This window comes from Drosophila miranda, chromosome XL, assembly GCF_003369915.1.
Source record: "Drosophila miranda strain MSH22 chromosome XL, D.miranda_PacBio2.1, whole genome shotgun sequence".
NCBI lineage: Eukaryota > Metazoa > Arthropoda > Insecta > Diptera > Drosophilidae > Drosophila > Drosophila miranda.
The window spans coordinates 9329407-9355151 of NC_046673.1; the positions used below are offsets into that span (position 1 = coordinate 9329407).

At 39.4% G+C, this 25745-nt stretch overlaps 2 protein-coding genes across 16 annotated transcripts; both read left to right on the plus strand.

The window, feature by feature from the left end:
• The first annotated feature begins 1055 nt into the window (after positions 1-1055).
• LOC108157042 (protein sex-lethal) lies at positions 1056-22737 on the plus strand. 15 transcript variants are annotated; one of them, XM_017288886.2, is made up of 10 exons: positions 1056-1155; positions 8148-8921; positions 12220-12467; positions 13545-13590; positions 15106-15474; positions 15542-15649; positions 15721-15902; positions 16193-16416; positions 20586-20651; positions 22654-22737. In XM_017288886.2, exons 3-10 carry the CDS (start codon positions 12436-12438, stop codon positions 22716-22718), a joined length of 1092 nt encoding a protein of 363 aa, XP_017144375.1. In that variant the 5' UTR covers positions 1056-1155; positions 8148-8921; positions 12220-12435; the 3' UTR covers positions 22719-22737. The 15 variants fall into 15 exon arrangements, with proteins under 15 accessions (XP_017144375.1, XP_017144408.1, XP_017144368.1 ...); XM_017288919.2 differs by having other exon boundaries at positions 15130-15474; XM_017288879.2 differs by lacking the exon at positions 12220-12467 and having other exon boundaries at positions 15130-15474.
• Positions 22738-22778: 41 nt separating this feature from the next.
• Positions 22779-25622, plus strand: LOC108157094 (putative uncharacterized protein DDB_G0286901). Its single transcript, XM_017288961.2, has one exon. It carries the CDS (start codon positions 22803-22805, stop codon positions 23937-23939), a length of 1137 nt encoding a protein of 378 aa, XP_017144450.1. The 5' UTR covers positions 22779-22802; the 3' UTR covers positions 23940-25622.
• Positions 25623-25745: the final 123 nt, after the last annotated feature.

The following is a 25745-nucleotide window of genomic DNA, read 5'->3' on the forward strand; positions in this document are numbered from 1 at the left end:
GCAATAAAGCTGGACAATCTTTGATTGGTGTTTTCAGTGAAAATATCGATAAAACAGCAATGTTTCGGAAGTCTTTTTTAACATCAAAGGGCGCGTTCACCAGAACAATGTATCATACATCAATTATCAGGTCTCATCTATAATGTTTTGAGTGCAGGTGAACGCACATTACATGATATGATACATTCCTAACTACCGCGCCGCCGTTAAATGAATCGACTTATAACCTATCAATATTGGCTTCAAGGCTTCGCGCCTCGCACCAAAAAACGGTCTCATTTGATTGGGATAATTCTTCGGGAAAACCGAAGTATAAAACTAAACTCATGATTTTTTATTATTTTGTCTTTGTTTCCGAAAATCTGATGATGAACTTATGCATCATAATCAATAATCATGTGCGTTCAGCAGAACTATCGTACGAAAACCAGCACTGATCCCTGATCAAGTCGTGCTGGTGAACGATAAACGAAGGAAAATAATTTTTCGTTTTTTTTTTGTTTTTGTTTTAATGTGGACTGAGAAAGGCATATGCAAATGGCCTCTTAATTTTGTATTATTAATATTAAAAAAATCGAGATGGGATTTTCCTTCGTCAACATTTTCTATACGCACTTGCGTTTTATGCTTTTTTTCCTGACCATTTTTGCTTAAACCTTATTTTAGACAAATCAAATACGAAGGAGTACTTAAAATGAGACAGTCATGTAGAAAATTGATTAATCAATCATATAAAAATATGTGTTCAAGGCTGAGGGTCTTACCTAGCAAGTAATATTAAACTGAATATCAAAATCTAGGAATATGATTTTCGATCAATCACAGAGACGATTAACCCATTGTACCCAATGGCGTATTGATAATTCACTCCACCATATAATGAAATTGGACGACTTTTAGCGCTGTTCAAGTGAAATATATCGTGGAAATTTCGCTTGTCGGGAGAGAGGAAGGATGGATCTACAAGAAAAATTTACAAACAGTATTCCTCTCTGCGGTCAATCTGAAGCTGTTCCGATGTTTAAATAGAGGGGTTCAATTGGGTTAAGTTCGTTCACTCGTCCCTCATGAACGAAACGCACACATACAGTCATATAGTTGCGGCTGAATTTTTGTGAAAGGAAGTTGTAGCGCCGCGCAGTGCATTTTTTTCTGGTAATTTTTTTGCTCCACCTTTTAATACTCCTGTTTTTCTACCAAATTGAAGGAATAAAAAACCAAAGAGAATAATATTTTCAATATTAATTGAAATCAAAATGTGTGCAAACGCAAATAAAGTTGAATAAAACAAGACAAAGACGTTAAGTGTGCCGACAGCGAAATAAAAACCCCAAAAACAATACAGACAAACACTCGCATACAAATGACACAAAAACACATGTATATATAGGGCCCTGCAATGGTTTTTAGCGTGACGTGAAGTGTATATAATGACGAAAAGCAGCTGAAGAGGAGCAGAAAAAACGAAACGAAAAGAGAAAATTATGATAATGGAAAACACGCAGAGACACTGTGAAATATGCGAAACAAATAATGCGCAGAAAATCGTCTTCTTGTTCACCATTTTCAAATACATGCGTAGTTGTAGTATATTTATGCATTCTTTCTAGCGCAAGCTTCAAGTTTTCTTTTTTTTTTGTTATATATTTTTTGTTGGTTGAATCTTTCATGCAAACACACTCGCAGTCATGCATACGCCAGGCAGCCAGCTTGCGTGTGTGTGTGTCTGTCTTTACTATGAAAAAGAGTCAGCGAGTGGCAGAGAAGGGTAGGCGGTGTGTGCGCGGTTACTCGCTGTATTTGTTTTATTTTTTGTTGTTTTTTTACTCCAAACTTTTGCTGTTGTCTGTGTTTTTGTCATTGAACAAAATGGTAAAATTAATAACACAAAAAAATATGTGCAAGTGTGCCTTTTCATGGTGTGTCCGTTGATGTTGCCGAGTGAAGCCTGTACTCTTGTGGCTCTGGGCATGCGGCTTCTAGATACACACTGCTTGGCCAGAACATTATGCCATGTTGTAAAATTCCATTCAGCCTTGGTAGAGGCGTTACTTGATTTTCCCAGCAATACAACACAGCAAAGGCAACAACAGCAGCAAAAATGGCAACGTCGTCGCACATACACAACCACGCATACACTCAATGGCATTCACACAAACGTCCTCGTTCGCTACTCGCCGCTGTTTCTTTTCTTTTTTTTTTGTTGTTTCCTTACGTGTGTGTGCGGCTTCGATGACGAATGCGTGTGAGTAACCAGCATGAGTGTGTGTGTGTATGTGTTCAAGAGTGCCTACGTGCGTGTGTGTGCGAAGCTGTCTGTTTTGAACCCACGCGCCGCTCTCCCCTCTGCCGTTTTAGTTTACTTGACTTGCCAACGTTTTTCTCAATTCATGCGCTTGGTTTTTCTTACATTTTTGTTGTACAAACTCAAAAAATGCTGTCTTCATTTCGTTTACCGTTGCTAGTAGTACATAGCTAAATGGCGGAAGATACATAAATACATAATAATAAATCAGAAAGCGGTAAGCAGTAACAGTAAGCTCGATAAAAACTAGTACACCTAGTGTAAATATTGTGTGTGTGTTCGAGTGTATTTATTTATTTTGTTTATTTGTCTCGTTAAGAATAGTACATATATTCGAGCATAGATTTTTACCCTCAACTGTGGCGTATGTATACGGAAAACTACCAGGAGAATGCACACTTTTGCAACAAAATATGCATACAGTCGCCTCTGGCCCGAGAGTGGCTGCCGTGTACCTGAGAAATGTCGTCCCTTGCTATCGCTATCCCTTTGGGGTGCATTTTACACATTTTGGTTCCGTTGCACATCCGACTGACTACCTAGCCAATGTGTCTGCATATCCTGCCTACCAATTTCCGGTTTGTGAACCCATATATATAGTATGTTGTACTCATATAAAACATGAGACTTTCTTTTGAAGAAGGGGTTTGGGATTTGAATTTAAACAAACTCTTTATATATGCTTACCAGATAAAGTGCGTCAATACTTTATAGCTGCAAATATGTATGCCAATTTCAAAGTTTCCACACTATTCCACGGTATTTAGCTGTGAATAAATTGTGAAATTAAATAGTTATTTAATGCACAAACACATGCATATATTTCTACCATAATGAGTGAAATCGATGGTCGCGACTGTCGCCGTCTTTACGGCAATCGGCTGTCACATTGATGCGGTACACGACTGTGGTGTCGGCATTGCCAGCTGTTATCGCTTAAGCAACGTGTTGTGGTTTGTCTGTCTGTCGTTTCGTTTTCGCTTTGGGCCTCTTCTACATGACATGTGTACATATGGTGGAGTATCTGCGTGGATAAGATATGGAATAATTTCCCTTTGACGTGCATGTCTTGTCCACCATATGCAATGCATACTAAAAACAACCAATTACAAGAAATTGAATGCAAAGAAATTGAAATCAGAGAGAGAGAGAGACAGAGAGTGCAAATAAATCCAGCGATCAATTTATGCAAAGTCAAAAAACGCGTGCCGATCGATCCGATCATCATTAGCGAGACCCGTGACCGGTGAGGAAGGGCGACACGCGCCTGAAGATTTGGCTTAAGGATTGCAAATTTTATGATCCACTTTCCATTGAAGAAAAGGTGCAAAATATCTGAGAGAGCGAAAGGATTCCCCTAAGCGCAGGTAAAGCCCAGGCAAGTCGACTCTCTTGCTGGATTTGCTCTCTCTCTCTCCCTCCCTCTGTCTCTCTGGCTGAAAACTCTCCAGCTGCCGTTCGTTGCTGCTCATTGCAGCTGGCGGGGAGAGCGGCTGTGGAGGAGCAGCTGCCGCTGCTGATGCTTGGCTGAGCTCTGCTCTCTTTCTACTGTTTTTGCACATTGCCTGCCTCTCGCACGGCCATTCCCCTTTCCAGCGGGCAATGATCGTTTGGAGCGCCATTCCATTCCATTGCAGTCCCCCACCATCGCCCTACCCCCAGCCGTTACACCGTTTTAACCTGCAAATGGGTCTCGTCCAACCGGTGCCGGTGCCGGTTTCACTGTACGCTACTGGACAGCCAATACTCGGTTGTGTTTTTGTTCCTGGTATTCATTTTACATTTATATATATAGTTTTTACACCCTTGCAAAGGGTATTCAGACTTTGATCAGAGGTTTGAAAGGTTTGCCCTCCCGATTGGATCACTATGTCATGCATGCGGCTCTCATTTAAAGATCGTTCTTCAAGTGTTTTTCAAAATCAACTGAGTATCTATTAGATGCCGTCATGCATATTTATATTCCACTACCAACTCAGATGATTACTCACTTTAGGAACTTTCGCTCAGTAATGCAACTTTTGGCATTATTCGGGGTGTTTCAAGCCCGAGGGGGGAGGTAGGCAGCGTTTCCATGGCTTTTTACTGGTTACTAAAGTAATTTCAAGCAAGATCTACTATTTTTAGTTTGTTTTCCTTAACCGTCCAAGTGAATGGAGAAGGAGAAGGATCGATCTGTGGGAACTTTTTACTTTTTGTCTTGTTTTTCCCGCCTATCTGCTTCTCTGGCTCTCTCTAAGCCGTAATCTTTTCCTCCATTCTCTTTTGGGTTTCTCTGCATCTTTTGCACCTTGGCAACGACGCGGCTTGTTTTCTTTTCATGGAGCCGGAGTGTGACGCTTTTCTTTTGCCATTTCCTCATTTTCTTCATCTTCGTTTGCTGTGTATTCGCACTGGAAATACACTGGAAGTACATAGATTATGTACGCATACAACCATTCCCTTCGTTTGTGTGTGTGTATATTTTTGTTGTTGTTTTTTTTGGCAATCTTTGTTCTGTATACAAGCCAGAGAGCTACAGCCACCAACCCCTCCCTGCATCCCCTGTGTGTGTTGCTGCCCAAGCAAAAGCGATTTCGGCCCCCTCCCCTACACCACTCGAGCACGCGACCCGTGCTCCCTTCAAAGGCTGTGCTGCTGGCCTCGTTTCAAGCATTAAGCGCGGTTCTCTCGCTCGCTCGCTCGCCCGCTCTCTTTTCGCTACTCGCTTTGGTAATCCGCTGGAAGAGCAGCACCGTTGTGGCTCCTGTGGGGGAGGATCCGATTATTAATTGATTGCAAAACTGATTTCGCTAAACGAAAAAGTTTAATTTGACAAATAAATTAAAATCTGTACCCGTTTTATGCCCACAACTCGCAGAGTATATTAGATTTGTGGTGGAAGAATGCAGTATATACAGCTGCGGTCAAAATAATAGCACTGCCCACACAAGTTTTCATTTTTCCTCAGTAACAAGTAACTCTGCTGATTACGGATTGTAATAATAGATAACAACTCTCAGATGATTCCTCTCAATTTTTAGAATGCTGAAATAAATGACCCGTTCAAAATAATTGCAGTGCATTTTTTCGTAAGAGATTACAGTTAAACAAAATTTTCTTAAAGTGTCCTTTAGATCCATTATAATACAGCCATATATGTAGTAAGTTTTAATATTTAGTTGAGCGCTGCACAGCGCTTTGGCATGGAGTTGACCAAATTTTGGCATCTCTCTATGAAAATCGAGCTCTTTTTCATTGCACAATTAATTCTCCCTTCGATTAAAATCGGTTGACCGATTCGGCCATTCCATTGACTTTAATTTATTGGTTGATTTGTGGGTGTCTTTGGGATCGTTGTCCTTCTGGCCCCTCCAAAACTCAAAGCCACCAAAATCATTATTCAAGATGCGCCCTATTTTACAGTTTTGAAAGTAAAAAAAAAAATATATTTTGGACCCGTCCGACAAAAGAATATTCCTTTACTTTTCCAATGGTTAAATAACGTATTTCCGGCATGTTCTTTTGGGCGTAAACATTTTTTTTTGGGAGCTGTGCCATTAAATTAGAATCCCTATGGCTTCTAATGGTTTCAATACTAATTTGCAAATTAAAAAATTTGTTTAGGAAGGTTCGCACCTACCCCGCCTCTCCTGGTAGTCGATCTACTACGATATTTTGGCGAATAACTTTGCCGATTGCGGGTTTTACTTTGGAGGTTCTTAAAAGATGGAATTTTTGAATAACAAAATTTCCCCTAGACAAAAAGCCCTTCAATTATTTCGGTCCGCTCGGCACGAAAGTGTTTGCCACGCCCCACGAGCAAAAAAGGTTAAGAGTGTTAAAAAAAAGCCATTTAAATATTATTTACCTCCAAAAATCTAGCTAAAAATGTAGAAGATTTAAATATTTGCAATACTTTCTGTAGCAAAAAGCCCATAGTGGCACTACTATTATTTTGACCGCAACTGTGCGTCACGAAACTTCTGGGGAATACAATTTTAGAAATCTACCGGCCAATTTTCTGGTATTTTCTTTAGATATACCAACATGTTAGAGGGTTTATTGTGTATCTTTTAGTAGGAATCATCGTTTCTTATAAAAGAAAAAATTAATTTGAATTTCAAATGATGAAATTATTAAACTTTCAGTAAATTTGGGAAATAATATGGGAACAGAATTATAAAGAACTGTGCTTTTTTGACTGTTACTGTTTTTTGGCACATAATTAAAAATATATAAATAAAAATCTAATTAACAGAGAATAAATTTAAATGCATCACAAAACTTGTACTACGATTCTTGGATTACGGATTACCTTGTTATTTTTGTATTATTTTTCTTTGATTGAATAGCTCCCTCTCGTGGCCCTCCCTCGGTAGCACCTTGACTGGACTTAAATGTTTCTAGTGAAAATCGCTAGGAAAATTTTCCTTGGTCTTGGTTCTTGGTATTTTTTGGGAGAATTTTTGCAGCCTGCAATTTTTATATGACGCAGGAGGAGGAGGTTCCTTCAGTTTTTGCATTATCACCTGCCCTGTGTGTCCGATGAGGCAGAGACAGGAGCAGAGTGCAGCTGCATTGCACTTTAATGGTTTATGGATCGGGCGATAGATTATTGATAGATTAGATGAAGGTTTATTTTGCACATGCATTAAATATACAATTGATTGAACTTAATAAATTAGTGCCAGGTATGGGATTTCACGGCAGCAAATAAATGTTTTTCTCTGATTTATGATTTATGATCTATGTAATTTTTTATTTCGACAATACTCATTAGAAAGAATCCCCTGGATCTTGGGAGGTTCCTTGGAAGCAATGGAACGGGTGATCTGTTGAAAAATTGCAGCTTGCTTCCAAGTAAACAATTTGCAGCTTGCCGCCCAAGTTCCTTTTCCACCTTTTGATGTTTTCCACCCACCTTGGCTCGACCCAAGTTAGCACCTTGCTGACAGCGAGCATCGCCGGCCAGCTTCCGAGAACAAGTAGGAAAACATCTGCCTGCCTGCCTGCCAGGATCTGGATCTGGCCCCTAAATGTTTGCAGCCGGCCACCCAAGAAAGTACGCCTGGCACGCTTCCTAGTCGATTGGGTGGCAGGTAGCCGCCCACGCGTCTGGCACGCGCACCTTGTCCGTGCCTTGCCCTTGCCACCACCCACCCACCCACCTACCTGTCCGATCCCACCCACCGCCCAAGTTCGCGGCGATCCTTAAATAGTCCATGTCCTGCGTCGAGCTCTTCAGTCGAGTTCCACTCGTGACAAGTCCAACTTGTGTCCTGATTTTGTGATTTCGTGTGTTCTACATTCGAGTAAAAAGTGTGATAGTCCCAATGATGGATTTTAATTTCGATACTGTGACCCCCTCCCTGTCGACCACATGGTCGTCCTACTATGACTTCAAGATGTCCACCAGGTATGATTGGAGCACAAGTCAAGTGGCAATTGAAATGTTTAAAATTATTGTATAAAAGCGCAATTCCTACTCCATTATTATTTTTATTTGAGGGGCAGATTATTTGTTAGGCTAAGAGGTACACCTTTTGTTTCTATGTTTAAATAATACAAACGAGCACACACACACACACACACAGGCGAACACTATACGGCTTTTGTTATATTATTAGCAGATATGTACATACTATATATATATTTTAAATTTTTTTTTGATTTATATTATATTTTCGATGCTCTAAAAATCGCGCGCACACACTTCACGTCTTTGTCATGTGTTTTATTTTTGGAAACCAGCAACTCCCTGAAAATCGAATCCCTCTACCGCCCACTCCCTCTCATCTATTGGCAATCGTCAGTAAACTAATCACAAAAATCGAATCAAAACTCTACTACAATCATTTAGTAACAACAACAACAACAAGAACAACAACAACATCATCATCTCTACCTACAACAAGAAAAAATTCAGACAGTGCGCTCCCACAATAAGAACAACAACGACGAGAACAATTACAGAAAAGAAGAGAGCGAGAGACAAGTACCGTTAGAAGAACTTAACGAAAGAACTATGAGTGTCGTCTGAGAGAGAGCGTACGCCAGAAGAAGACAACAACAACAGCAACAGCAACAACTGCAGCCGCACCAGACGAACAACAACTACCGCAATTGACAACTATCGTAGAGAGTCTCCGCTCTCATTTTGAATGTGTGTGGGGTGGTCCGTTCGCCGCAAAGATATCAAGTAGCAGTGGGAGAGACAGAGAGAGAGTGAGATTGACGACCGAACGACAAGCAACTTAACGGCACCTATCAGCAGCAGGCCAGCTGAGAGCGCTGAGCGCCAGAGGCAGGAAACAAGCAGCTCTCTCTGCAACTCTCAACAGCTTAACCCCCACCACCACCCCATCCTACGCCAACCCCCCACACACGCACACAAACCATCACAGCAGCAAGTGAACGGTATATTTTTTTTTTGCTAGATCGATATAACAGATATCGATAAACGTCTATATATATATATATATATAATTATATATACCAAGAGAAAGAGCACGCGGAGTATTTTGTTGAAAAAATACTCGTGCCCCAAACACACTCAGGATATGTACGGCAACAATAATCCGGGTAGTAACAATAATAACGGTGGTTATCCCCCATACGGTTACAACAAGTCGAGGTAAATTTTGTACAACTTTAGTTTTTATGCGTTTCATTTTGTTTTTGATTTTACCTTACTTGAACATCATTCAAAAAAATCTAATTAAAAAAAAAAAACAAACATGATATCCCCCGCTCCTAGCCCCATCCCAATCCTTGTATCCCACACCACCATCGGATACACACACACACGAACACACGAACGAACGAGCTAAACACGTACACAGCCACCCACATAAGTACACGACCCACGAACGAAACATGAGGACAAAGTATTAACGATGTTTTTTTTCTACCCAGCTCTGGACCCAAAAATCCACCCCACAATTTTTTTCTTCCCATATTTTTTTCTGCCCAACTCTCCATCTCAGTCTTTTTTTTTTGAATCGTTTTACGAGTACAAATTCGAGCAAACTCTTGGGGCAATTACCCCTGTTTTTTTTTGCATAGGCTTGAATCTTGGTGGGGAAACAAATCTAACGGTATGCATTGGTATGTCTGTGTGTGCAAGGCAAGCGCAAGGTGTGCTTAGATGGGGTGAGGCATATCCAAGCGCCCGACAGGCAGCACTGGGGGAATGTCTTGCCTTGTTTGAATATACCTTGGGCGCCAAGCACAACTCCCCCACCCGCCTCCACATTCTCCCCCCCCCCACACCAGTCTTTGGTTTCTTGTTTTTTTTTTTTGTATTTGTTCTCTTTTTTGTTTCTGTAAACGCGCTTTGCTTTGATTAGATCGGAGCGAAGCAGGGTAATAATGAAACAACATTAGAAAAGGAGAACAATAACCACAACAACAGCAACAACCAACCAACAACAACCATCAACAATAACCAGAAGCAGCCGCAGTCTATAAGTATTACTGGATCGTACCGAAAATAATGAGTAAATCAATTAATTAAGCCAGCCACAACCAACCCCCCGCCCCCCATACACACCCGAGTCCTTCCAACACACAACAAAAAACGAGCCTCAATCTGTGCCGCCAACACGAAAATAGAAAATAGAAAGAGGACATGTGTACAGGAGTCGAGAGACTTCCGCCTTAAGTGGTGATCCGCTCCTTGGTTTTTGCTTTGTTTTTTGTTTCTCTATCTTTCTCTCACTCACCCAACCACCCACTCACTCGCGTTGTAGAAGTTACGTTTTGCGTTTTGCCATCGCCATTGCCATCTCCATTGCATACATTCATGCGCGCGCTTATTCGCACACAATCAGCTGATCGTCTGCTCTGCGTGTTTTCTATAACGTAACGTAATGTAATGCAACGGAACGCAACGCAACGTGAACGTGAACGAGAATGTAATGTGAACGGCGCGACACGCGATGACGCCTGTCTTTTTTGTTTTGTTTTTTGTTTTCGTTTGTTGTTTCCTTGCAGCGTCTTCCGCAGCGCCTCGCCCCTTCTCCTACCCAAGAGCTGTATTTAACAGTTAAATGTGATATATAAAATTACCAAAAGCAATACGAATACAAATATAAAAGTAAAAATGTAATAAAAGGAAATTCAACAAAAAAAAAATCAAACGAAAGGCAACGAAAAAGCAATCTTCCACATACATATACACATTATATTTACATATATATATATATATGTGTATATATTGAATTACCGTTAGAAGGAAGAAAGAGATCCAAACTGCATTTAATGTTGGAGAGCGAGAAGAGCGCTGCCATGTCTGGCACTCAGAAGAGTCTTTGATACGCGTCTGCTCTCGCTCGCACACACACACACACATACACTCTCGCCGCTAGGGGAACGGCCATCGAGTGCCGTTACCCGCCCACATACACATATATATGTATATATATGATACACCGACACCGACATATACCATCGATGTATATGTGTTGGTATAATTTGTTCGTGGCAAGAGGATTATAGAAACAGCCTAAAAACGTTCTCTTCGTCGTGCGGCCTGTGCTACCCAAACAGCCTCACAATGTACCGGTAAATGTTGTCTCTCTTTCTCTCTCTCCCCCCTCTCTCTCTATCCACACCCTACTATTATTGCTTGTAACTGTAATTTGCGTTTGAGTTTTCTTGCGTTTTGTTTTTGTTTCTCTCGCCTCGCCTCGCCTCACCTCGCCGCATTCCTCATTGACCACCCCATTGAGCATTTCCGCATTCGAAATACAAATCTTCCCTAGAATGTAAGCCTTAAGGTTAGGCATTAAGTTTTGACCGGCAGTCCCTTGCAGTCATGCCATATTTTATGAAGGATGATAGCATCTTGCCCTCAAAATACAAAAGAGGCCAGCGTCCCACAGCAGCAGCAGCCATTGAACTTTTGACACACACACACACACAGATGCATGGTGGCGTCACAGTTTGATATTTTTATGATGCTGCTGCTGGGGCTGCATCTTGTGCTTTTGTCCCATTTCATTTAACGGTACATTATTCAGAATAACGGACACCGAAACCCCCTTTTTGGCCCACCACGTGCTCTGGTGAATTTGTGTCAGGACCTTGACACGCACACAGGCACACACACACACACACACACATACAGTGGCGGTCGCTGCGCAGCTGCTGCAGTAGCCTTAAGTTATGTATTCTGTATAGTCATCCCTTTTACTCGCCCACCATTCGAGGGACCCCCCCACCACCCCCATTTACCGCTTAAACTAGTTGTAAGCGCCGGTTGTTGTTGTGGTTATTGCAGTACACACAAGAGGGTGACCCTTCCTCCCCGCATACATATATCCCAGTGCATACCTGACAAATTTGCCCTGCCACCCAACCCCTCTGTCTCTCTCTTTAACTATCTATCTCGGTCTCAAAAATTACGCACCACCACGCTCTCTCGTACTCTGCCTCCTGTGGGCAGAAGCAGCAGTGGGAGAGTGATAGTGCAGCCCCAAAGAGCAAGTGCTCAAGGTCATCATCATCAAGCAGCAGCAGCAGTAATAAATACAACAACAAAAGCAGCAGCAGAACATCAATCAACAGTGTCAACAATCAACAATCCCCAACAGCAGCAGCAGCAGCAGAAGAACTGCTGCCAGCCGTGGAGTCCTTGCCAAAATGTTTGGCCAACAATTTTTTTTACATATTTTTTTCTGTGACACGTTTCTTTTTTTTTTTTTTTGGTATTATTATTTTGTTTTTAGTTGACTAAGAGTATTGTAATCACCTTGAAAGAAACAAAGAACGAAAGAATAATAAAAACCTGTACAATCTACAAACTCCAGACAAAGAACACATATGAAACCCCAACCACGTACAATCCCCACTAAAATCCCTCCATCCAGCTATTACGTAACCACCACCGCCATCGCCGATGTCCTGCAGCTGAATTTAATTTTGTGTAGACATCTCTTTCCACAGCCAAGGAGTAGCAGGAGTAACAGCTTGCCCCCCTAGCGAAATGCAACGCGGAACCGCTTTCGATTCCGGCGGAAGCGAAAAGACAAACGATACTCTTAGATAGATACACCTATGCACCACCCATGCATGTAGTAGACATTTTTTGTTGTCGCCCGATGAGGGCCTGATTGATCGCATTGCGGGGGTCGGCTGAGACAGAAATGTTCATGAAACGGGGACGCATCGAACGCCTGTAAGTAACAAGAATCTAAGAAAACTTTACAAAAATAATCAAACAAACAAAAAAAAAAAAAAAAAAAATACCATTGAAATTGAGGGAGAATCCGGGTATAAGCCCTAACTTAGACATTAAAACCACACACCACACATACACACCGAACGGTTCCAAACACCGAAAATCAGCCAAATCAACCGAATGTCGTCGCCGTTGGAGAGGGTCAGTCCGAGAACCCATCACATTTCTACATCACACATTTTTTTTCAAGTGCCACAAGTGACGAAATGATTTTTTTTCAATATTTTTTTTTTAAGTGAAAAAGTGTTCCACAAAATGGTGTCCGATTTTTTTGGGAATGGATCGATTGAATACATTTTTTTTTTCTTTTTTTTCGGTGAATCGAAAGTGCATGAAAAACACCTATCTATCATACATAAAGTATTTTTTTTAAGTGCCTATTTTTTTAGAGTGAAAATTAATGATTATTCTGTATTTTTTTTTTATTGCTTATTCATTGGCAAAGAGTTTTTGCAAAATTTCCCAGAAAGACTTGCAGAACTTGTCAGGATCCTGCCGTGTGCGGGAGCTGCCAAGTTTTAGTCGGGGGAAAGTTTGCCTAGCTCTTTGAAAATCTCTTTTCCAAAGCCTTCTCAAGGAGTTTCTCCGCCTAGTCCTTAAGTCGATGTCCAACGGCAGCAGCAAATGCTGTCAAGTCGGTTGGCAGCTGGAGCGGGCAGCTCTCTCAGCCTCCTGACGCCTCCTGGCGACTGTACTTGCCCGCAATTGTTGTTGTTGTTTTCCCCTAAGTTAGCCCATAAGTTAGTCCGTAAGCCTAAGTTAGTCTGGTACATGCAACTTCAGATCACCCCATTACCGAAGCAATCATTTCTCAACCATTTTTGTAAGATAATTACCAGTATTAGAAAAATAGAAAAAAAAGAGAAAAAAAAACCAGAAAGTAAATTGCGCTTTATACATATAATTTTGATAATTTTAAACTATATTTAACCACAATCCTAACCACCACCAAAACACCACCAATACCCCGTGCTAATATGTATTTTCTCTATCCCTCATCGTCGAATCGTGCAGCGGTGGGCGTGGATTTGGCATGTCGCATTCATTGCCATCTGGAATGGTTAGTATCACAGAATTTTCCGCCTGAAATTTATGATTATTATTAGTGCAACAATTCGATTTCAATTTCGATTTCCATCGCATGTGAGCAATCAGCGGAACGAACGATGAACCGCGCGGCAACAGGCCACAGAAGAAGAGGCAAGACGGGCAAGAGGATGATAGGAAAAAAATACTTTTCTGTATTTGGTTCTGCATTTTCCTGCTCTTCTGCTCGAATCCTGTGCCCTGTCTGTCCCTGTTCTGTTCCGTTCTGCACCGTTTTCGATACTCATCAATAATAATAATAATAATAATATAAATTTTATGCCCTATCTATCCATCTATATTACTATCCATAGTTGTATGTTATTGAGTTTGTCTCATGAACGCTCTGGGGACACACGCTTTTGATTACGAATTTTCACGCAAGAATCAAATACTATCAAAAAAAAATAAAAAAAAAATACAATAAATATAAATTCAATTTTTTTTATGGATGCTATAAATTTTTTAAACGAATTAAAGTTTGCATTTTTAAACAACAACAAACAATAAACAACAGAAACAGAAATAAACTACAAATATAAAAAAAATAAAACAACAAGCAACTACAACAACACAAACAACTATTTTTTAAATAAACAAAAGTTAAGACAAAAGAAACCTAAAATACACACACAGACACACAGTCACACACAGAAAAACTTGCATGAGTCAAGGGAAAAAGAGCCTTGCCACCCGTTCCGTTCCGTTCCATTGTCCCACATTCGTTTCCGTTTCCGCCGCAGATTCCTTGCGACTTCCGAGTACAGTGCGTGGCATTTGATAAATTGTGGAATTTTTCCCTAAAACGAAACGAATAAAGTTAAGGGCTGGCATTTCTAAGATTTCTCTTTGGTTTTAAACCATTGAAACGCACTGTACTTCCCTGAAATGGCCTTTTGTGGAGAGCTCAAAGAAAACGAAAAACAAAACACACACAAAAAACATTTCTAAGAAGCTTAAAAAACAGATAAAAATATGAGTATTTTTTGTTTTTGCAACCCTGTGAATGCCGTTACACACACACGCACACAAACACAAACAAACAAACGGAAGTACAGTGAAGCAAGCGAATGTCTAGAATGCTTCTTTCAGAGCAATAAATACCTTTGATAACGATATTTGCTGCACTCGAATTTCAAGCACGCCTTAAAGAAAAAAAATGAAAGAAAAATGGCATTTGTTACCGTTAGTTTTTTTTTTTGTCGTAGTTGCCACTTTATTTCACGTTCCGCTTCCTGCTCAAACCACCTGAACCTCGAATCAATCAACCAATCAACCATCAATCCGATCAGAGTTGTGTGTGTTGTTGTTGTTGTTGCTGGTAGTGCTGCCTACAACAACAAATATCGGAAGAAATAAAGCAGATCAACCCAAATAACCATCCAATCAATTAATCAAACGATCAATCAAACCAAACACAACCCCAAGACAGCGATATGAGGCCTTCTCTCAACATTAGAATATCTTTGTATGGTTAATCTGATTCCAGTCACGTTATGCGTTCTCACCACAGGATACAGAATTCTCATTTCCAAGTTCCTCGTCCCGTCGCGGTTACAATGAGTTTCCCGGCGGCGGTGGCATTGGCATCGGCGCCAATGGCGGCAGTGCCAATAATCTTGGCGGCAACATGTGCAACCTGCTGCCAATGACCAGCAACAATTCGCTTAGCAATCTATGCGGACTGTCGCTGGGCAGCGGCGGCAGCGATGATCACATGATGATGCACGATCAGCGATCCAGCAACACCAATCTGATTGTGAACTACTTGCCCCAGGACATGACTGATCGCGAGCTGTACGCCCTATTCAGAGCCATTGGACCCATCAACACGTGCAGAATCATGAGAGACTATAAGGTGAGTGATCTCTAGATCCAGCAATCTATTCAACAATTTCAAGTCTCCATCTTCTTTACCACAACAGACTGGGTACAGTTTTGGCTATGCTTTCGTGGACTTCACGTCGGAAATGGACTCACAGCGCGCCATCAAAGTTCTGAATGGCATTACGGTGCGCAACAAGCGGCTAAAGGTGAGTCCTGTTCCCCCCCCCTTGCAGTACCTGTACCTCTTGTGATCCGCTAATACCCCACTCTGTTCTAGGTTTCTTATGCTCGTCCTGGCGGTGAATCCATCAAGGATACCAATCTGTATGTGACCAATCTGCCGCGCACAATTACCGATGATCAGCTGGACACGATCTTTGGCAAATACGGTTCCATTGTGCAGAAGAATATCTTGCGTGACAAGCTGACCGGTCGGCCGAGGGGCGTGGCATTTGTGCGGTAAGTTCTCGTCCAGTTGGACGTTTTTTGTTTACGCTCTACAAGGCTCTACATAGCCACATCTACCACATCGGTCTGAGACGATACGAGCATCATAATAGCATATATCCTAAACACATTCTGTTGGTTTTTGTTTTCGAAAGCGTTCTCATTGTTGTTCTCTTTCTCTTTTCCCTTTCTTATGTTTTCTATTACCACAAAATTTTGCCACGCGCATGTTCATGCTCCCCCCATATCGAACCGAACCGATCCGCTACGATCCGATCCATATACACCACATCATCATATAGCTATAACAAGCGGGAGGAGGCACAGGAGGCCATCTCGGCACTGAACAATGTCATACCCGAGGGCGGGTCCCAGCCGCTGTCTGTGCGCCTGGCCGAGGAGCATGGCAAGGCGAAGGCGGCGCACTTCATGTCACAGATGGGCGTGCCAGCGCCGAATGCACCACCGCCGCCACCACCACCACCGCCGCATATGGCGGCCGGCTTCAACAACATGGTTCACAGAGGTAGATTAATAAAGTCACAGCAACGCTTCCAAAAAACGCATCCCTATTTCGATGCGCAAAAGTTTATCTAAAAAAAAGCAAAGAAGGAACCATCAACACAACCACCAATCCCCTCACAAGCGAAATAAAAACGCCACACACAAAAAAACACAATCTGAGAACGATTCATATATATATTTAAAAAAATATATATATATTTATATATCCCGATTTCTTTCACCTATCCTTATTTTTTGGTATTTTGACAAACAACAACAACAACAAAAAAGTACAGCTGCAGCAACAACAAACACATTTAACACTAACCTTAACAAAACAAAACAAAACAAAAAATCCCTAGCTTAAATTTGTTTTTAACTTTGTAATCATTTTCGTCGTATCTACGTAAAAGATTCAATTACTTTACCCCACTTCTATATATTATATATATACATATATATCTATGTATATCTATATATATGTATAGATTTATAGATAAACAAAGATTGAATTGTAAATTTCATTTAGTTTAATTAAAAACACAAACACACACACATACAACAACTTAAATGAGAATAACAATTTTACTTTTATAAAAAAAAAAAAAAAACCCAAAAAAAATACGCAAAATTTAAATACTAACTCATGTCACTCATGGAAGAATTGAAAATTTTTTGTTTTAAGATTTGACCAACCCCCCTACCCTCTACACGCACACACACACACATACACACAGTCAAGACATATCTTCTGAACTAGCTCCGGCGGTTCGCGAACTAGTTCCAAGTATTTTTTTTTATTCCAAGCCTCTAAATCGGAATTATTTTCGTTTCCTAGAAGATTTGTACGTGAATAGGAAGAGTAGGAACACAGCCAGCAGACAGACACACACAAGACATTTAGCAATTTAGATATATATGTACAATATATTTTTTTAACGAGATAACATAAATATCAACGCAAAAAGCGAAACTATAATTAAATGTGCAAATCATCCAAGGACTGAATCGTAACCTAATTTACAGAAAACAATAAATAAAAAACCCAACAAAAACCAGTAATAAAAAAAGAAAACACGCATAAACTTAAAAAATAAATGAGAAATATATATATTTCTATAAAGGCGACAAAAATCCGAAATCAAGCGAAAAGTGTGCAATTTTTTTTGGAATATTTTTTTGCTGTTCACAAAAAGACTGTGCTAACAAGTTGATTAAGGATTACGGAATCAGAAGCAACCAGAACTGATCTTAAAATGCAAAAAAAAATTACGAAAAACTTAAAAACAAAAGGAGTAAAATATACAAAACGTCGTCTTGTTCGATCGAACATCAATTCTTCTCCCTCTTAACAACCCTTTCCCTTCTTGAACCTCTACAGATCGTATCGAATCATGTATTTATTTTTTTTTGGTTATAATTTCTCATGAAAATCAGCCCCAACTACGACAACATCAACAACAAAAACAACAACAACAATGTCGAGAACCAACAACCAAATATTTGTCAACAGAAACAACAAGGCATCGATAATTTTTTTTGATTTTTTTGTTGGTCACTCGTCCATCAAGTTTAACCATTAAAAAAGAGCAAACAAAACTGGACAAAAATGAATACCTTTATAGATTTACATAATATACATATATCCTTGATTATATGAAATCTATTCTATATAAATAGCGTTAAATTTTAATAATTATTTAGTATGTAGTGCGTTAAAAGCAACAAAAAAGAACAAAACAAAAGCTAAAAAAAAAAAAACAAAAGCCGATAGTGTGACCAGAGAAAGCGAAAAAAAAATAAAAAGGCGAAACGCAAAACAATCGTAAGAAAAAACCAAAACAAAACCGACATTTTTTTTACAAATTTTTTTCAAGTTCAAGCAAATCTCGAGAAATCACACGAGAGAGAGAACAGTGCTGGAAAGCGGCGCAAAGCAAAGCAGCGCCCGATGGCACAACGGGAAGTTTTTTCTCCCCCTACATATTTTTTTTTTTTTGTCGTTTCTCCACTATTTGTTGTGTTTTTTTTTTGTTTTCCTTTCATTTTGATCTTAGTAATCTGCCTTGCTCCGTGCCCCGTGCCCCGTGCATGTGCGTGTGCCTGTGGTTTATGTGTGTGTGTGTGTGTGAGAGAGAGAGTCGGGATCGGGTTCGGGTCCCTGCCTGATCACAGAATGAGATGGAACGGGAGCGCGGCGCGAGTGCAGATTTCTGTTTACAGTTGTTCCCAGGCACAGCAGCCAGGCGCTGCGAAAGAGACAATGCGAAAGCGAGGGCACGCAAGAGACAGACAGAGGCAGAGAGACTGTGAAATTGAGTAGAAAGAAGTGAGGAAGGCGTGGCGCATGGTAAGTATGCGCGCACTCAACCGAAGCGATAAGGGGGGTGCACAACACCCCCCGAAAAACCACCCCGAAACCCCACCCCCATTCCTCCATCAAACAGACCCTATCGCAAAGACATGGTTTTTTTTTTGGTCTTTTTTTAATGTGAAAACTTCATTTATATTTTTTTTCGAAAGGAATCTAATAAAAAAAAAAAACGAAGACATTCAAATGCTGTCTCTCTGCCCACACACTTTTTAACCTTTTGTCGGTTCCAGTGCCAGCAAAAAAAAAAAAAAAACTACAAACTACAAAAAAAAAGACAGAACTTCTTTCAAACTTTTTTTTGCCAGTGTACTTTCCTATGCCTATGACGAGATGAACCATTACAATTTTTTTCTGTTTTTTTCAAGTGAAAGTGTGCCGAGCTAACTTTTTTTTTGTATTTTTTTTCTGTATATTGCTAGTGTTCAAGACGTCTTTGACTACTAATATTAAAACTAAAGGTTTTTTTTCGGTGTATTTTTTTTGTATCGTGCCTGTCAGTGTTCGGTGTGGATCCAAGGATTTACTGCTGTATTTTGCCCCCATAAATATATAAGAAATATGCAGAACCCTTTTGCAATTTTTTTTAGTAGATTTCTTGCTGCTTACTGGTTTTTAATTTTGTTCTCTTATAAATTAACTTCTTTTTCTGCTTTTTTGTTGTTGTTGTTTTAAAAACAAAAAAATTATATTAATGAATTTCAATACATGTATACTATTTGAATATTTGAATATTTTGGCATATATTTTAGTACATTTTGCATATCTTTAGTTGGTAGTTTAAGAAAGAGTTGGGTTACGTTTCAGACTTTTAGTTTGGCTTGAGATGAATGCGTTGCCTACTTTCTGAAGAGTCCCCCACTGTGCATGACTGTACCGCTACCGAACAATCGAGTCTCTCCAGCTAACCGGGAAATTAAAAATAGAGAGCCTAGCCAAAAATCTTCGAGTCAAGCCTTAAAAGATTGCAATCCAAATTTTAGTTCAAGTTTTTTTTTTAACAGATGATATCACACATCAAAGACTGTTATTTATTTGTATAACGTCATGGAAACTTTCGGCCAAGGAAAACTGTTAAACTGGCCATGAGTAGGCGCCACAGTATCTCTGGGAACACAACTATTTGTCATTTTGCATGTCGTGCGAGCACTGTGGGCCCGCCAGAAAGTATGCAACGTTTTTTTTTTTTTTTTGGCAAGATGCCACTTGAGAGTAGTTCCCTTTGAACCCAGAATCGATGTCCTTGCAGAAAGGGAGCAGAAGCAGTCCATACCAAAGAAAAAGATGATCCAATCAGACAACTGCAAGGGCATCGAGGGCTTCGGACAGAGGATACCCTCGACCGAAGACAGTTTAGGGAATTGCTTCATTTTGAATTTGCTTTAGTTTGTCCCGTTCGCATACAAGTTGAACCCGTTGCCGTTTCCAAGCTAAATCCGTAGTTAGAACGCCCCCCAATGTATTTCTTTGCCCTACTGTAACCGCATTTGTTGTTTCCTTGCCGTAGATACTCTACTCCTCTTTAATCGATTTACTCACAGCACTAACCCGAACCGATCGTCCTTCCCCGAGCCCCTGGCCTGGGGAACGGTGGTCCATTCAACTCATTTTCATTGATTGTTGTTGACAGAAAAAAAAAAACGAAAAAAAATCCACATAATTGAATAATATTTATAAAAAAAAAAAAAAAAATCAAAATTATCTTCTTCCCTAGCCCCGCCCCAACAAAAAAAAAAAAAAAAAAAAACCCCCAATCTACGACGCAACTAATCCAAGTTGTAACATTTTTTTTTCCGTTTCGTTCTTATTTTTTATTATAGACGGAGCTATGGAAAAATTACGCTCATTATTCGATGCTATATGCGATGCTATCTTTGGTCTCGATAGTAATTATTCCTTTTTTATATATTTATATATATATTTCTAATACTATTCCTAATCATAATCTATCATAGATTACTTGCTTCACTGAAAGGCAAAAGCAAATAATTATAAATATATATTTTTTTGTGTTTTTTTTTTTTTTTTTTTTTTTGAGAGCACATAAGAATGAGATCTAGTCCAAAGTCTAATCTATATAAGTAGTTATCCAACAAGAGAATACAGACACACACATGGAAACACACACAGCCACACACACCCATACTCTTCCACACGATTGAGAAGACAGAAGAAATCGAAATTCCATTTCAGTTTTCAAGTTTCTCATGCATATTAAAAAATACCTACATATATGTAAAAAAAAGAAAAAAAAACTCCAAGAAACAGAGAAGCGATTTTTTTCAAAGCGTGCCATGTTTTTTCTTTGTTACTTTCTCTCATGCCATCATCAAGCTACTATAATTACCTCTATCTATCTCACGTATCTCACTCTCTCAAAAAAAAAAAAAAAAAAAAAAAAAAAAAAAAAAATATATATATATCGATTTAATTTTAGCCCAAAATTTGTCGCCTTTGGCCCATGCTCCAGTTTCAGCTCCAGCTCCAGAGTGCTGTTGAGCAAGTGCCAACGGCGTAGAGCGTTATTTGAAAAAGTTCCAGTTGAAAAGTTGCCAAAAATTGTACTTCTAGATGAACCAATTCGAATCCCAAATCAAATTCAATCACATAAAACAAAAACTATAAACAAATTAAACCAGAATGGAAATCTGCTACGCCGCCGCTGCTGGCCCTCAAAATAATAATTCTGCTAACGAAAACCTAGTTTGCTTGCGCTTCCCCCTTCACAACAACTTCACCGCCCATCCAGAGTTCTCTTAGAAGCCACAGACCATAGACCATAGACCACAGACCCCAGTCCAAAGGGTTGCCTAGACTTTTTTGTTTTAAACATCGCCCTAGTCGCCCCACTTCATGGTCTGCCTTGTCTGCTCTAATAACGAATCATTCATCCGAGTCCCCCCGTTTGTAAATGTTCAGTTCTCTCTCCAAACTAAAAGTAAACTAAATCGAAACCACAACTACAACTACCCCTATATGTGTTATATCAACTGTATATCGTATCAACTTGTTTTGCTTGCTATGTTCTTTGGCCGCACTTGGATAATGTGTATGGGTGTACGCTCTATATATGCCATATATACCTGTCACATATCACACATGTATATCTACACATCTATATAGAACAGAACGACCATCATAGCGTCAGTCATCCATATACCCATCCATATATATGCATATGTATATGTTCATACATGAAACACCAAAGCCCTCCCGAAACCCAGTTTCAAGTACTAATCCAAGCCCGATCCCATCCCCATCCCCTCATCCAATTGAAAAGAAAAAGAAAAACAAAAAACATGGCACGTTAATGAAAAACCTATGAAAACATTTTAATCGTGTTGACGAAAGGCAAACGCATCGAAAATGGAAATGGAATATAATGAAAACTAATTATATTACTGACACCGCAATCGAAAAGATAACAATCAAACTTCAGCTTAATCAAAACTACAAAAATCTCTAAAGTTAACCGAAAGCAACAAACCAAACAAATACAAAATATAACAATAAACACTAACCCAACACCTCCTTAAACACGAGAGAAAAAGGCAAACAAAGCGCTCTCTCTCCCTCTCTCTCTCTCTCTCTTTATATATGTATAACTTACTAAATCTAATGATCTTCATCCATAAGGTAGTTAAGTCAGGGCACTCAGGGAAAGTCTAGAAAAGAACACAGATCAGAAATGAGGAGCGGAAGTAACGATAGAATTGATACGAATTGAAGTTTCTAGAAATGCAAATATGTTTTTTCAATCAACTTTTTCAAATAGACGCATGATTTAAGAACTCTCTACATCAATGCTAATGAATCATACTAATGCATGTTTTTTTTGTCTTCTTCTAACTTTTATTTGTCTCCCGAATCGTGATTGAAACACTATAGGTGACAACTTTGCCGATTTGCTTGACGGACTGTACCGTAGGAAGTACCATTATCCCTACTTATAATTGACACCCCATCAGCAGCAGCAACTACAACAACATCAGCTGCAGGCGATTGGCAATAGCAACAGTAGCACCAACATTAACCACATGCTACTCTACCATCAGCACTATCATCAACAACAACAAGAACTACAACGCCTGGGCAATAATGCTGCTGCTCACAGTTTGAGCCCGAATGGAGGAAACAACAACAACAACAACTTCAACCAATCTAATAACAATAACTCCAACAACAACAATACCAACAATCATTTGGATGTAATACGACAGAACGGAGTCGCTGCTCTGAATTATCTTCAACAACAACTGCAGTTGCAGCAACCGCAATCACAACAACCACTACTATCACCACCACCGTATCAGCCACAGCCACAGCCACAGCAACAGCAACAGCTGAATGGACAATCATCCCGTCAACAACAACAGCAAAAGAATCAACAACCCTCCAGTAGTAGCAGTCTCAACAATGGTCACAGCAACAACCAGACCAACAGCTACAACAGCGGCAGTAATGAGATGCTCCACAGCAGTTACACCAATAACAGTAGTAGTGGCCTGCCACTGACTAACAATTACACCAACAGCAGTAATAGTGGCCTGGCACTCAACAACAGTGGCAGTGGTCTGGCACTCAACAATAGTTACAGAAACATAAGTGGGAATAACCTGGCCCTCAACAACACAAACAGTTACACCAACAACAGTAACAGTGGCCTGTCACTCAACAACACTTACAACAGCAACAATAGGACGGGTCTGGCACTCAACAACAGCTTCACCAACCACAGTGGGAATAGTCTGTCACTCAGCAACTTTACCAACAATAGTAGCAGTAGCAGTGGTCTGGCGCGCCACAGCAGTTCAGGCCACACCAGTAGCTACACCAACAATCAGAACAATAGCCGCGCAGGCCCCAACAATAGCTGCAGCAACAAAAGCAATGACCTGCCACACAACAACAACAACAAAAACAGCAGTCACAACAATCAGAGCAATGTCAGCCATAGTAGTCGTTCCCCACAGCACGAGTTCAGCTTCAATATACCAACCACTGAACAGGAGCTGCAGCAGCAAACACTCAAGCTGCAGCAACTGCACATCAGCAACAGCTTCCACGCAACATCAGCAGCAACAAGTGAAGGTGCCACAACAGACACGACAGCGACAACCACAGCCAACCACACATCAAATGTTGGCTTCCTCTGGCGTACAGATAATATATAAAACAAATGATAAGCATATATAATCTAGAACCTAATATGGATCATCGTAGTACCAGTATCCATCGAAACCATTTATCCATTTATATATATATAGATATATAGATACGAAACCCAAATTTTTATGTTCTCAAACCCCGATACCTTTTTTTTGTGTATGTTCCTCATTCGAACTTTTATGTTGTAGTACGTTTTTTTTCTTTTTGTGCTTTTTTTTGGGAAGAATCTTTTTTTTCTTTTTTGTAACTAGCTGTAAGACAAGACACGTATACATATATATAAAAAGATAAATTAATATATATATATATATATATATAACCTATATATATATATATATGTATGTATATAGATCGAGAGATCTAGATCGGAAGGAACGATCATTTTTTTTGCTTACACCTAGAGAAATAACTACGAAAACACACATTTTTTTGTCACATATTTATAATAATGATATATATATATCAAAAGGAATATATACAAGATTATATATATATACATACATATATACAAAAACACACACATACACTTATATATCCAATACTATATAGCATACTTGTAGGCGTGAGGACATAAGCCCTATTTTTTTTCTCCGTGTCTGAAACTGAAACTGATTTTTTTGGCGCAAACAATGCCGCAACAACGTACACGAATTTCGTGTATGTTTATAGCTGAAGTTAATCCAGATACTATGATTATCTTATAAATATTGTTTTTTTTTTTTCATAATTTATAATCAAATTTTTTTGTCTATTCAATATATACCGTAACCATAATGGACTGGCAAGGCGGCTGCGCATGCTCAAGTTTTCAGGCTGTTTAAGAATAAACGAAAACAAAAAATACAAGAGAAATACTTAGCTAGAGATAGGCTTGAGGTGAACTTTGAGTGGGGAATCCCACATGAAATTACAAAATACCAATTTTTTTCATAGCTATAGAGAAGAAACGCTTCTTTTTTTTTTTTAATAACATAATAATAATCGATGTGAAATCCACTTTTTTTTTAGTTTATTTTATGAAAAAGCTTGAGCATGTGGCAGCGATAACGAAAAACAAGCATTGTAAGAAGGAAAGCAAAAGAATGAATGAAACCACGTGATAAAGAGTCCGACGAAAAGGAAAATCAGAAGAGACAGAAATACAGAGAGAAGAAATGGAAAAGCAAATATAAAGAAAAGCACTCAAAATCTTAAGCGCCTGTGGGGTGGGGGGGTGAGGAACCTGGTCTAGGCATAAAATATTAACCCATCCCGCATTGTTTTGTGTTTTTTTATTTTCCGTATTTAGTTGTAAGTTTTTTTTTGATTTTCGTTTTATTTTATTATGATCTTTTTTTGGCCAGACATTCTCTCCCCCGGAAAGCAGAGACAGCATTCATAATTTCTTTCGGTGTAGGTGCATAAATTAATGGAAAAACAGAAACCCAGAAAACTCAGAAACATGTATAACGATACAACTTCAGAATATTCGATTATACATATATGTTCCGTTCAAACCTATCACTATTTGTATGCATTAGTTCATGAATGTGAAAACTTTTAATTTGTCGAAACGAAATTTTAATTTTTTGAAATACCATTTATTTTCTAGTTGTATTACACGGTCCCACATCTGGCTTCGAAATACAACAATTACCAACAAATAAGCAAGAAAAATTATCTAATAAACATTTTGACCATCAGAAACATTCACACTGAGTTTTCTTTTAGTTTATTAACGTTATTATTTCTTAGTTCTGCCCCTCCCCAGAGTTTGTACGGGAGAAAACGTCAACGAATTAGTACACGTAAAAAAAACAATTTTTTTCAAA